We start from the raw sequence: 14414 nt of genomic DNA, 5'->3' as shown, positions 1-14414 counted from the left end.
TACAATGTGAAATCAACTCCTTTTCTACATTTATCAGCTTTTATATACAAGAATGTGAGAACAAGTGGAGTACAGTACATCACTTATTATCCTGCTGGATGTTCAGAAGAGATGAAGTTAAACTTCTCATTATCATTTTTCTTAAACCACAGAAATTCATTTGATTCAGGTGTGTTGGAGCAGGGATGCATCTGATAGTTGCAGGATGGTGGCTCTCGAGGACTGGACTTGAGCACCCCTGATCTAGAGACATTTAAGCACATCAATAAATTTGGAGTCACAAAAGTCAGTGTCAGCAAATGTATGCTAATATAGAGGTAATCTATTTGCCAAATGATAGTAAAAGAAATGCTGTAATTTTTTCCAATCTTTCTGATTGGAAAAAATAAAAGATTCTCCTTATTCACAAAATCATTAAGTCTCAGACATCTGCAACGTATAAAAGAATCTTGTTTATATTTAAGACATTTTCCAGTTAAAATCTCACCATCATAACAGATGAAGGGTTTTCTTTCAGTGCAGTTCTCATTCCTCCATCTGCCTCCATCATCAAACACAGTCATGGCACATTGACCACTGTTGAGTTTCTGATTATTAAACTGTAGATTCCAGTGTCTGAAGGAGAAATTGCTCCCATCTGACCACCTCCAGGTGTCTCTGAACAGACCAATGAAGATGTAATCTGAATTTGCAGTCATTACATTTAACCCATTGATCTCTTCTCCATCCTTTAGCTGCTTCAATCCACTGATCAGGTCTGTGTGTTTCTCTCTGCAGTAACTCTGAGCTTCTGTCCAGTTCATTGATTCAGAGAACAGGTGATATTTCTGTGATGAATTATTTTCTGTGAAATAAAAAAGTCAGAATTCAAAGCACTTTCACATGCAAGTCTTGAAATAAACATTAATGTGAGGATCTAGATTAAAACAAATGAGTATTGCCTCACCATCATAGCAGATAAAATTATTCTTCTCATTACAGAATAAATCTCCCCACTTGAAAGAAAGAGGGCCATCTTTCCATATAATCCCACACTTTTGGCCTTCAGGTCCGACATTATTTGGTTCTTTTGGTACATTTGATTCATATGTTGCCCAGTTTGTCTCACTTTCATTGAACTCCACTCCAGGCAGAGACCAGTACCATGTTCTGGTACCATTTGTTTGATCATACAGACCAATCCAAGCTTCCTTTATATCTCCATCTGACATGTTGATGAGTCTCTTCATGTCCTTCATGTTAGTCACTGTGACCAGGTCAGTGTGTTTCTCTCTGCAGTACTGCTGAGCTTCAGTCCAGTTCTTACTCTCATTAATGTAGTGAAACTCATAGAGCTGACAGTCTGTCAGAAAATTCTGAGCTAAAAACAAAACAAAAACAAACTTGTTTTAAATCACAGTGCAAGTCAGCTATACGTGAAACAGAATAAAACGTTTCTTGTTACCATCCAATTATTTTATGAGCCCACTTTAAACTGCAGTAATTTTAGATAATATATCAGTATTATTTATGTATGCGCTTACCCATTACAGTAAGAAGAAACAGTATCCGCTGCATATTTACTCTGTGTGTTTAGATGAACACTAAAGAAAAAAAATCTGACATCAAATATGTAACTTTCAGAAATCCCTTACTAATAAAATATCTACTAACATTGTTATTAAAGAGAAACTTACATCTGGTTTTCTCCTTTTATATGGAGTCAAAATGCTCAGTGCCTGATGTTGAATCTTGTTTTAGCACCTAGACTCTATTTGAATATTCAAACCTTTAAAGAAGAACCTGATATGTTAATGTTTACATCCTGGAAAACAAAACAAATGCAACGCCATAGGTTGGTATTGCTCAGGTTATTTCCTAGTTCATGTTTTCCAAAAGTTTATTTTTGTTTTCATACTTTTACAAGTTAGATCAGAATAATAGATCCTGATGGGCCTCAGCAAGATCTGAATATTTTGTCTTTTATACTTATTGTTCAGTATAAAAAATGTTCATTTCTTCATCATCATCTGGTCCAACTCAGGCTGGCTCAGTTCAAAGTATGTTATTTGGTTTATCTCTAATAAATTCTGATTATTTCATCATTGATCGTTTTCAGACTTCAGTGCTTTCATTGTGTTTAAGCTCAAAATATGATGGGGGACATAAAAATAACGTTCAGCGTTCTTCTGCCCTGCCGAGCCCTAAATGTTTCATCTTCCATCGTGGCCGTTGAATCGTATTTCTTCTCCGTCGTTTTCAACCACATCATCCGATGCTGCTGCATCTTCTTCGCCTCCCTCCTCCCATCTGTCTGTCTTCACATCTTGTCTGAAGAGTCAGTTGTAGGTGTTGACCTTGAGCAAGACTGCGGCTCGTTAAAACTGGACTCATAATATGAGCCCACTGTGTTTCATTTCCTGTTGAAAATTCCTCATGTCAGGTTGATGTTTAACAAGTCAAACAAAATGCAAATCAGAGTTTACAGAGATGGACGTGTAGCTTCCTTCTCTTATCAGACGTGCATATATATATACCCTTGAAGCCAGTATACCCTTGATTACTGCCCTGCCAGTAATCAGATACCCTGCTGGAATAATTAGCTGGCCAAAGGAGGAGATAAAAGCCACAGATATTAAGACTAGAAAGCTACTAACCATGCATGGAGGGTTCCATCCAAAATCCAGCACCCTGAGACTGTACACGAGCCGCAAGGAAGGAGGCAGAGGACTAGTGAGTGTGAGAACCACTGTCCAGGACGAAACAACTAAGATCCATAAATACATCAGGCACAAAGCCTCAACAGACAATGTGCTCAGTGAATGTCTCAGACAACAGGGAACGGAGGTTGAGGTGTCAGAGATACCATCATGGGAGGACAAGCCCCTACATGGGATGTACCACCAGCAAATAACCCAAGTGGCTGATATCAGTAAATCCTACCAATGGCTGGAAAAAGCTGGACTCAAGGACAGCACAGAGGCCCTCATCCTGGCCGCCCAGGAACAGGCCCTAAACACCAGAGCAATAGAGGCCCAGATCTACCACACCAGACAAGACCCAAGGTGTAGGTTGTGCAAGGAGGCCCCTGAGACAGTCCAGCTCATCACAGCAGGGTGCAAGATACTGGCAGGGAAAGCGTACATGGAGCGACATAACCAAGTGGCAGGCATAGTGTACAGAAACATCTGTGCAGAATATGGACTGGAAACCCCGAGATCAAAGTGGGAAACACCCCCAAAGGTGGTGGAGAACACCAGAGCTAAGATCCTGTGGGACTTCCAGATCCAGACAGACAAAATGGTAATGGCTAACCAACCAGATATTGTCGTAGTGGATAAACAACAGAGGAAAGCCGTTGTGGTTGATGTAGCAATACCAAGTGATTGCAACATCAGGAAAAAGGAGCACGAGAAACTGGAGAAATACCAGGGCCTCAGGGAAGAACTGGAGAGGGCCTGGAAGGTGAAGACCACAGTGGTGCCTGTGGTCATCGGGGCCCTCGGGGCAGTAACCCCCAAACTGGAGCAGTGGCTACAACAGATCCCAGGAACAACATCAGACATCTCAGTCCAGAAATGTGCAGTCCTTGGCTGTGCCAAGGACTGCACATTTTTATGGAGCTCTGCGCAGAACCCTCAAGCTCCCAGGCCTCTGGTAGAGGACCCGAGCTCAGAGGATAAGAACCACCCGCGGTGGGTGAGAAGGGAATTTAAAAAATTATATATATATATATATATATATATATATATATATATATATATATATATATATATATATATATATATATATATATAGTTTTTAGCTGCAGAATTTGAACGGAAAACTTTAAGAAAAACCCACAATATAATTGTATAGTTTGGAAAATTAATTTTTATGGACTTTAAATGGGAGATAAATAAATATAAATATAAATGGGAGAAGACAGATATTGTGCAACCAATAAATGTTGAATTTATCGCCCCAGATTCTCTGTCCTATGAGTTCTAATTTTGTCTTGTTAATTTGCCAGAACTGCAACGCTGGAATTCATTGTTGTACTTGAAGAATCTGAGTCTGAACGTTCAAAAGCAGTAGAGAGCAGTTCACACGATGTATTGATCCTGGCACCGAGCAGAATGTTTTACTGAAAATTCGATCAGTGCCATCCATATCAATATCCTCGACAAAACAGCAAGAAAACATTTCTCTTGTCCATACTGCAGTAGCAGACACTTTGCAAAATGCAAATATTCTTCCAGTCACCGTCATTATATTTATCTCTACTGGGAATTGAAATATAAATATAACAAACACTGTAATCCTAAGATGTCTCATCCCCCTCCACGTTTAAAATTTGTTGTTTTGTTGGTAACCTAATTTAGGCAACAATAATAACGTATGTTCAATCTAAATTGTGGGCAGGGGGTGAAGGGCAAAATGTTCACTCTCCCCAATTTCAGAAGTCAGGAGAATTTTACAGAAACATATGAACTAAAAAAAAATGAAACGTCCTCTTATCAACTTCTACGACTCTCTGCTGTTAATAAACAACATTTATTAACATGTTGTTTTCCGGTGTGGCAGTGATCCACAAAACCACATCTTAAACCTAATGAATAAATAACTCAGTACAGTTTTTGGTGATTATTTATTGTCTTTTTGCTTTGATACAAACAGTATTTAACATGATAGTTTAAAATATGGATCAATAACAAGTGAGCATTGTGGATAGTTTAAGAATATATACATGGATATTATCAGACGACATTTAAAACAAGTTGTATGTTTTTTATCATTCTTCCATACATTTAGGGTTAGGATGGACATATTGCTTTGAATAAACATAATGTACATGGCTCATGATGTGAAGCCGAACAAGATCCAAACAATGTAACCTACAATATTTAACCGTTCCCCTTTCTGCATATATCAGCGTTCATATACAGCCTGTTTGAGAGTAAGTGTTATAAAACACATCACTTAAAACAAATGAAATTAAATTCCTCAAGGTCATTTTTCTTACTCCACTTATATCCTCCTCCCGTCTCCATGGCTCCAGACATGTCACAGTCGTCCATCGGTTCATCTTTGGCCCAGTTCTTGTAGCTGACCACCTCGTCACTGACCCAGAACCACAAATCCAGAGTACAGGCGTAGCGCAGACCCATCCAGACAAAAGGAGTCGAAGCAAACTGGGCTTTCTGCTGGACCAGTCTCTGCTCATCAGAGTCGGTGATGGTGACCAGGTCATGGTGGTGATCTCTGCAGTAGGTCAAGGCGCCTTCCCAGGTTTTATTAACTTTGATCAGGATCAATGAACTGTCTGTTGAAATAAAGAAGACAAAAATTGTATCTTTAGCTTTATTCGGGCCGTTATTTTGGACTAATGGTTTATCCCCCAGTGGATCCATCTTATGTGTTTTTTAGGTACAAAGTGCCATTTTGTAACATAATCAAGTAACAATGTTAAATTCAGTTGTGATGAAAATGTCATATATGTAAAAATCATGATTTAGAAATTTTACTCAGTAATTTAATGCCTTAAAAATGTGTCTGTGTTTCTTTAAAAAAAAAAAAACACCTTCACAAAGTGATCTCAAAATGTCTCCTGTATTAATCCTACAGCATTTTTTTAATCTTCACTGATGTTACTCCTACAATGAACCCAGCAGTTCCACCAGGTGTTTGCTAATTACTGCTGGAAAGCCTGAAGAAACTGAGTGGAGGAGTTGTGGGGAGCACCCAACGGTTGTCATGGGAGATTAAAGAACATCTAAAACATGCATGAAAGAATCAAGGAAACACTTCATGTGATGAGGGGATAACGTTATAAAATGGTGTAAAGTAGATCTTACGTAACACTGGCCCTTTAAGAAAGTTTCTGAAACATGTGTTTCTCAGAGAAACATTTCAAAACCAACAATGGATCAGACTTTATTTTAATCGATACACAAAAAATGCCAAATTTAGTTTTCAAATGTAAATGGAACCAAACCTTTGCAGTAAAAAAAAATAATAATAATTAACAATAGAAAAGAAGGATTTGTTTTTTAATAAAACAATTTTAAGAGTCATAATTATGATGCAGGAAAACTAAATCTAATTCAGTATTTGGATGTATGTTGCTTATGAAACCAGAGAGGGCTACAGAACTGTGAACTTGCTTCCAATTGTTTGACCAGTGATACACATGCAAATAGAAAACAACTCACCGTCATCATTACAGATGAAGGGTTTTCTTTCAGTGCAGTTCTCATTCCTCCATCTGCCTCCATTATCAAACACAGTCATTGCACATTGACCACTGTTTTTTCTCTGATTATTAAACTGTAGATTCCAGTGTCTGAAGGAGAAATTACTTCCATCTGACCACCTCCAGGTGTCACTGAACAGACCAGTGAAGATGTACATTGAATTTACAGCCGTGAACTTTAACCCCTTGTTCACTTCTCCATCCTTTAGCTGCTTCAATCCACTGATCAGGTCTGTGTGTTTCTCTCTGCAGTAACTCTGAGCTTCTGTCCAGTTCATTGATTCATAAATCAGGTGATATTTCTGTGATGAATTATTTTCTGTGAAACAAAGTCAGAGCAGAAAGCATTATAACATTAAAGAGGGGGTCCAGACTATTTTCTCACTATTGTAGAAGAGAAAATTATTACACCATTTATAGAAATATTTTTTTTCAAAGTGAATGTAATAATATAGTTACATTAAGAATAATGTGCAAAATAAATTGATATTGTTTTTCTGAAAAACCTCATGTTTATTTTTTTATTACTTCAAAGTCTTAAAAGACACAAATCTATATAAAAACTGTTTTTCTCACCATCATAGCAGATAAAATTTTTCTTCTCATTACAGGATAAATCTCCCCACTTGAAAGAAGGATTGGCCTCTTTCCATATAATCCCACAGTTTTCGCCTTCAGATCCATAATTATTTGGTTCTCCTGGGTTCCAGTTTGTCTCACTTTGATTGAACTCCACTCCGGGCAGAGACCAGTACCATGTTCTGGTACCATGTGTTTGATCATACAGACCAATCCAAGCTTCCTTTATATCTCCATCTGAGATGTTGATGAGTCTCTTCATGTCCTTCATGTTAGTCACTGTGACCAGGTCAGTGTGTTTCTCTCTGCAGTACTGCTGAGCTTCAGTCCAGGTTTTATTCTCATTAATGTAGTGAAACTCATAGAGCTGACATGCAGTCAGATAATTCTGAGCTAAAAACAAAACAAAAACAAAACAGATTTAAATCACTTTGCACCGATATTGTACAATATTTATTCAGAGCAACTTACCCATCACGGTCAGAAAAAACACACACCACTGCATGTTTGCTCTAGTTTGTGTAGAGGAAATCAAAATAGAGGAAAAGTCCACATCAAACAATGCATTTAATTTCTAGAAATCCCATCCCAATAATAGTAATACACTGTCATAAAAGACAAACTTACATTTAATTTAATCTGTTCACAAAGAGTGAAAATGATCCAACAGCTTGATGTTTGGTTGTAGAACGTCCTCAGGGAAATGCTCAGTGCCTGACACTGATCTCTTGTTTTAGCACATCGACTAAATTTGAATATTCAAACTTTCCCCCCAAAAAAACGGAAAAACAACCCTGTGCTGATTATTTGCATCATGGAATCCAAAACAACTGCGATGTCAGGTTAGGTTTCATTACATATTCTGGAAATGTGCTTTTGTTTTCTTTCTTTTCCAGTTTACATCAGAAACAAATGGCCTGCTGTGTCCCGCAGAAATCTTGCTCCACCTCCAACTCTGCTTTCCAGTCTGGACTCTTGTTTCTCAGCATTTTGGAGAAGTAATTAATTGAGCAAAATTGAAAATAAATAAATAAATAAAAACAGAGCAGCTGTTCCATCCAAAGTGAGATGAATGGCGCCTCTCAGGATCGGATCAGGTTTCTTCAGAAATGTTGACCAATAAACAAAGTGGCTCAATTTGTTTTCTGGACCCGAGCCAATGGTGGAATGACAGTCTGGTGCTGGTCACGATGCCACAGGTCAGATCAGAGAAAATGACAGAATTTGGCTCTGTTTTAATAAACTTACACTCTAGTTGTAGTTAATGTTGATTATGTTAAGCAAGGTGTCATTACCCACATCATTAGTAAGAGTTTGACTGGTATCCTTAGTGACCAGTTTTAAAAAAGATCTGGTATCGCCCCCTCTGGCTGCAGGCAAACATTTCATTTGGGTTCTAACTGGGCTTTGAAACCCACAGATACCACAGTAGCAAAACATATGGCAAATTAATGACAAAAACAATCTTACCGTTATAGCAGAGAAAGTACTTCTTTCTATTGCAAGAGACGTCGCCCCACTTTTGACTTTCTAAAATAAACCCACAGTTTTCAGTGTCATGATCATTTGGCTCGATGCTGTCCCACTCTGCTTCATTCACATCAAACTCCAGTCCAGTGCCGTTTCCTGTTACCATGTGTTTGATCATACAGACCAATCCAAGCTTCTGTCACTGATCCTGGTGATTTGCTGATGAGTCTCTTGATGTCCTTCATGTTAGTCACTGTGACCAGGTCAGTGTGTTTCTCTCTGCAGTACTGCTGAGCTTCAGTCCAGTTCTTTTCTTCGTTAATGTTGTGAAACTCATAGAACTGACAGTCAATGAACCAGCACTGAGCTGTGAAGAACAGAAAAGACATTAAGTGAGTGATTTTGTAATCTGAAGACTTTGAATTAGCTGTGAGAATTCGATGGAAATTGTAAAGCGTGTCTGGAATGTTTAGTCAGAACCACTCACCCAACAGAATGGGAAGGAAATAAATCAACTTCATATGCTGGGTCGAGGGTGAACAGTTTGCGTTTTAGTTTTGATTTCAAAGAGCCATGTCTGTTGGGGAAAAAGCAGATTATTTAGACACATTCTGTAAAAGTAAAATCAATTGCAGGACTACAAGAACCTGCAATTTATTAATAAAGATTATATTCTAGACAATTAAATCATATCATTCCTGGCCAGGTTCTGTAAAAGTTGCTGTTTTTGAGTTGTCATCCATTCAACTATTTTATCTTGAGCCTAAACTCTTTAAAAAGTTCACCAGCCATCCAGCTGGTTTCAGAGTTGACTTTATGTTTATTATGTTTATTTTTCTCTTACAGTATAAAGGTAACAGGCTAAAAAAAAACATTTAAATGGTCATAGAAACTGATTCCACTGCAAGTTAAAAAGCCAATACATTCAATAATAGAACAGGAATATGATCAAATGGAGAGCAGAGAAGAGAATTACATCTGTTTAGATGAACGATTCGGTACCAGACCTGTCCGGGAGAAATGTTGACGCCTGAAAAGAACAGATGGCTTTTGATGGTAAAGAGACAATTTGAATATACGTGTCACTCAGGCCTGTTCCCCAGTTACAAAAATAAAACAACTCTGTGACAGACAGACATCTACCTCAGAAAGTAACTTCAGTCTTTGCGTTATAGTCAGCAATGCCAATAATTCAGTTAAAGATTTTTTTAAAAACCAGCAAAAGTGAAATATTTGTATGAACACAGAAGACTTTCCAGAAACTCTTAATAAGCTCTTTCTGTATTCCTTCTAGTTCATGAGAATCCAAGGCTCCTATTTGTGTCGTTATCTGCAGATGAACTCATTTGCCTTTTGCAGCACAAGCGCTTGGATCAGATTCTTCCTGTAAAACTTTCATTTGACTCCCTTCTTCCAAAACACTCAGACAAGTGACAGCAGGCCAATCACTGGTTCTGAAATATGTGTATTTTGCCCCACTTAGTCACTGAGTGTCGAGTAAAGTGGAGAAAAAATATAAGTTTATGTTCTACAGCTCTTGACCAGAAGGCTGAATGTGACCAGATATTTACATACACAAAATGCAAAGACACAAATACATCTTTGTTCTCACTGTCTGGGGATTTTTGGTCCTAAAACAAACTGATTTAACTTCAGGCAGTGAATGTAAACATATAGTTTCAACTGTGTGTGATCTGACAAAATCAAAACAAACACAGGTTGCTCGTGTTTTGTTTTGCGCTGCGAAACCTCAAAATATTCCATTTTCTATGGCAAAATTTTCAGTGGACTTGAAATAGGACAAAAAAAACTAACAAGTAACTTCAGTGCGATAGAACAAGTTTAGCAACGATGCCGTTCACAGTGCTTCAGTTGATTAGAAGAAAATCCAAAACAACACATGCACAACAAAATTAAACAACGACCCAACTGATATCATAACTGTGAACAGGCGGGTTTTCACCCTTGATTTAAATGAGATGAATGAAGCACAAAACTAAATGGTGGTTCTCCATGACATGGTGAAAAACACAAAGACACAAAAATGCAGCCATAAAACACGCAGTCAACAACCGAAACAGCTTTTAGAAACATAGCATTTTGCTTTGATTGTGTTTCAAAAGCAACTCTCAACCTCTTGATGCTCACATTTACATGAGCATAAGGGAACGTAAGCAATCCACCAAAATTGAAAGGAAGTCCATTAAAGCACAAGCTCTGTATAAAACAACTGAAGAAATAATAAATAAAAATGACAACAAATGACTACCAGCATGATCTTGGTTAGCCAGAGTGAACAGTTTGCCTCATCTCCTACCGTTTTCTGACATTAATCCTTTTTTTTGAAAGTCTTTTTGAAACTGATCCTGCTCTGATAAAAGCAGGACTGGGATCAGAGATCAGAGAAAACCGTGCTTCAGAGAAAATGGAAAATGCATATGCACGTGTTTTTGCTAACAGTCACCAAACAAGGTCATGATTTTCACAGTGAACCTACACAGTGAATCGTTTAGTGTATGTTTTACACTCAAAGTGCAAAGTTTACACCAAACTCTGTGATCATTTGGGTCAATATAATATAAAAAAGGACGGTTATTTCCAGAACTTGGAGCTGCAATTACACCTTGCTATCAGTCATTTAGAAAACAAATAGAAAAAAGAAAACATTAAGCCTGTGGATAAAAACCCCTGTAAAAGCGCTGACTGAGACTTAAACCTTAGCGCAGATAAAATTCACCTCCTCTGTAGCATTTTTATTAAACCATCTATGTTGTCCTCTGACGTCCATACAGCCAGATATGTTACAGTCGTCCGTCGCTCCATCTGAGATGTTCAAGGCCGTCGTCCCGGGACAGACCCAGAACCAGAACTTCAGAGTACAGTTAAAGCGCAGACCCAGCCAGACGTAATCAGTCGACGCCTCCTTGACTGTCTCCTGGATCCATCTCTGATCATCCATGTTGCTGATGGTGACCAGGTCGTGGTGGTGAGTTCTGCAGTGGTTTAAGGCTTTTGACCAGTTCATATTTTCCCTGATCAGGATCACTTTATCTGTTTCGTGACACAAACATGAGACGACTGCTTTAATATGTGTACATACACAAGCAGGGTCAGCAAATTTCCAAGTTGACGCGAATGTTAAGGCAAATCATGAAAAGGAAAAAAAAAATAATGCTTTGAATTTTTACAAACTTTTTGATGTTCAATGAGAAGTCACTTCAAGACATTACATTAAGCCTCATATTTGAGCAACATGAAAAATAGTCAGGTTAATACAGAGGTCACGTTCACCAAGTATTTTCAATATTTGACGGGTTGTTTTTCTGTTTTTAAACGACTGGAATATTTGAAGCCCTTCAGTCATTTTCGTGCTATAATTCACACCCTTGACTGGTGCACATGCGCAGACGTCATAGACTTTACGCAAAGAGTTCCTTCCAGACGCAACTAAAATCAATCAATAAGAAAATCATTTCTGAAAATCATGTCATTGACTGTAGATTTCTCTGAAAATGGGGGCCAGCAGGAATTTGTGAACGTTCAGACCGCAGCGGGTGAAGTGACCGTAATTTAAGTGAAGTCTTTCATTTCATTTGTTATAAGTTATTGGTGCCACGATAATTTTTGTCACTACGATGACGGGATCTGGTTTCAGTTTGACTCTGAGAATATTGTCTAAACCGCATAAAAATGTGGCTAAACAGCGTAATGTTAACATGATTGTAATTTGATGGGTAAGTTTGTACTGTCGGTCAAGGAGACGGAGAACAAAAAAGTCTAGCCGCGCGACCTCTGGAAAGCAAAACTCACCATCATAACAGATGAAGGGTTTTTTTTTTTGTTGCAGTTCTCATTCCTCCATCTGCCTCCATCATCAAACACAGTCATGGCGCATTGCTCACTGTTGAATATCTGTTTGTTAAACTGTAGATTCCAGTGTCTGAAGGAGAAACTGTTTCCATCTGACCACCTCCAGGTGTCTCTGAACAGACCAATAAAGATGTACTGATTTTCTCCTACAGAGCTGCAGACATTTTTGAGTTGCTGGTCCTGAAGCTGCTTAGTTCCACTGACCAGGTCTGTGTGTTTCTGTCTGCAGTAACTCTAAGCTTCCAGCCAGGACTTCTGTTCTCGAATCAGGTGAAATGTCTTCAATTCATTTGTTTCTATACAGTGAAAAGAAAAAAAAAACAGGGCAAACCAGACATTTCGACATAGGAGAGTGAAAATGTTGGTAAATATAAACAAATGATTCAGCGTTAATTAGATTTCCTTTCCTACCACAGTTTTAGCTTAGGTCATTCTACTTTCACTAGTAACAATAAATGAACGCCAAAGTAAATGTTTTCTTACCATGATAGCACAGAAACATGTAGGGGTCGTTACAGGTCAAATCTGCCCACTTGAGGGTTTTCCACACAAATGCACAGTTTTCAACCCCTCCAGTGTCGTTTGGTTCGCTTGTTGAAGGGTTCCAGTTTGTCTCACTTTCATTCATGTTCTGGTACCGTGTGTTTGATCATACAGACCAATCCAAGCTTCCCTCTGATATCCAGCTGATATGTTGATGAGTCTCTTCATGTCCTTCATGTTAGTCACTGTGACCAGGTCAGTGTGTTTCTCTCTGCAGTACTGCTGAGCTTCAGTCCAGGTTTTATTCTCATTAATGTAGTGAAACTCATAGAGCTGACAGTCAATGAAGCAACACTGAGCTGAAATTGAACGAAAACACAAATTCAGCTAATAAGACGGTATAGATTAGTTTTGACTTCACTGGAATCAAAATGTTTATAATTGCTTTGTGAAGTATTTTATCAATGTAAACTAACCTCTAATTAAAAGCTGTTGCAGTTATGTGGTTACTCACCCAAAACAAACAGAAGCAAAAGCCACCGCATGGCTCCTCTGTCCGATGAGTTTCGACTGCTTTGGTTCAGGGATCGGGAAGGTTGGTCTCTTTTGGACAAATTCATGTATTTAGAAAAGTTGTGTACAGGTAGTAAATAAACTACAGGGTTTTACGTATCCCTAACTTCTTCACTTATTTCTTCAGAAATGCAGATAGTCACAGACACGTCACAGTTATCCGTCTTTCAATCTCAGGATTAATACTTGTCACAGAGTCCCAGGTGTGAAAGATCGAAAGCCACACCCAGAAACCAGAATCATATTTGCTCTGGCAGATGGATTTATAGATTGTGTTGTGTTTCAAATGTTTGTCTCACTTGGACAAATTCAAATATTTAGATAGTTTGTCCACTTGCAACAAATCCGTCCATCAGGTTCTTTTATAATCAGAGTTTTACACATGCTTAATTTTTTTAATGTATGTTCTTATTACAGGAAACTGCAACATTTACATACAAATTACACATTCTCAACTATAATAAGGAATCATGTTAAATCCATTTTAAATGTTTCTCTTTGTAAATAGAAAAAAAGAAAACTTCACAACTATAAATACACATCCTGTTGCTGATGTTTATCATATTTCCTTCCTCCAGAGATAAAACTTACGTTTTTTGCCCCTGCTTGCTGCAACGGTCGACTGTCCTCTTGTTCTACAGAAGAGATACTCTGCATAATGCTCAGTCGCTTTTGATGGCTCAAGAGCGGCTTTTGAATATTTCCTTATGAAAACAAGACACCATGCAGGTGTGCTGTTAATTTGCATGAGGGCTCAATTTGTGCAGCAGGTTCTGGGGAAGAGCAGCTTGCCAGACGCGTTTTAGGGCACTTTTCAAAGTAGGAAATTAAAGTGAAACCTCAAAAATACCTGCAAGCAACTCGTTTGTGGAGTAAAAATAAAATATTATTTTAATTATTTTAAATAATAATTTATTTCAATAATTATGTCAATAATAATAAAAATAATATTATAAATAAAATTAAACATGAAAGCCCCTATTTAATTTCTATGAAAAATGAATCAAAATTGTGGAGGGCCCCCTGTTGGTCAGGAATGGAATTTCAATAGAGAAAACAACGCTAAACATTTCCTTTGAAAATAAATAAAGTAAATATTTCTAAAAAGAAATTGCATATATATATATATATATATATATATATATATATATATATATATATATATATATATATATATATATATATATATATATATATATATATATATATATGCAAAGAGTGAGCG

At 37.7% G+C, this 14414-nt stretch overlaps 2 protein-coding genes and 1 pseudogene across 2 annotated transcripts; all 3 read right to left on the bottom strand.

Annotated features, from left to right (window-relative positions):
• On the bottom strand, nucleotides 1–1837 carry LOC129378318 (C-type mannose receptor 2-like). Its single transcript, XM_055058626.1, has 5 exons — nucleotides 1677–1837; nucleotides 1524–1583; nucleotides 947–1360; nucleotides 488–844; nucleotides 1–243 (listed from the first exon to the last, which is right to left on the bottom strand). Exons 2-5 carry the CDS (start codon nucleotides 1555–1557, stop codon nucleotides 80–82), a joined length of 969 nt encoding a protein of 322 aa, XP_054914601.1. The 5' UTR covers nucleotides 1558–1583; nucleotides 1677–1837; the 3' UTR covers nucleotides 1–79.
• A 2755-nt stretch (nucleotides 1838–4592) lies between these two features.
• Nucleotides 4593–7506, bottom strand: LOC129378311 (C-type mannose receptor 2-like). The gene is made up of 5 exons (XM_055058619.1): nucleotides 7421–7506; nucleotides 7265–7305; nucleotides 6791–7186; nucleotides 6174–6533; nucleotides 4593–5284 (listed from the first exon to the last, which is right to left on the bottom strand). The coding sequence occupies exons 2-5, from the start codon at nucleotides 7296–7298 to the stop codon at nucleotides 4938–4940; spliced, it is 1137 nt and encodes a 378-aa protein (XP_054914594.1). The 5' UTR covers nucleotides 7299–7305; nucleotides 7421–7506; the 3' UTR covers nucleotides 4593–4937.
• An 888-nt stretch (nucleotides 7507–8394) lies between these two features.
• LOC129378274 (secretory phospholipase A2 receptor-like) lies at nucleotides 8395–12479 on the bottom strand (annotated as a pseudogene).
• Between the last annotated feature and the right edge of the window lie 1935 nt (nucleotides 12480–14414).

This window comes from Poeciliopsis prolifica, unplaced genomic scaffold (assembly GCF_027474105.1).
Source record: "Poeciliopsis prolifica strain line A6 unplaced genomic scaffold, Auburn_PproV2 SCAFFOLD051, whole genome shotgun sequence".
Lineage (NCBI taxonomy): Eukaryota > Metazoa > Chordata > Actinopteri > Cyprinodontiformes > Poeciliidae > Poeciliopsis > Poeciliopsis prolifica.
This window is presented reverse-complemented; position numbering and strand designations above follow the sequence as displayed.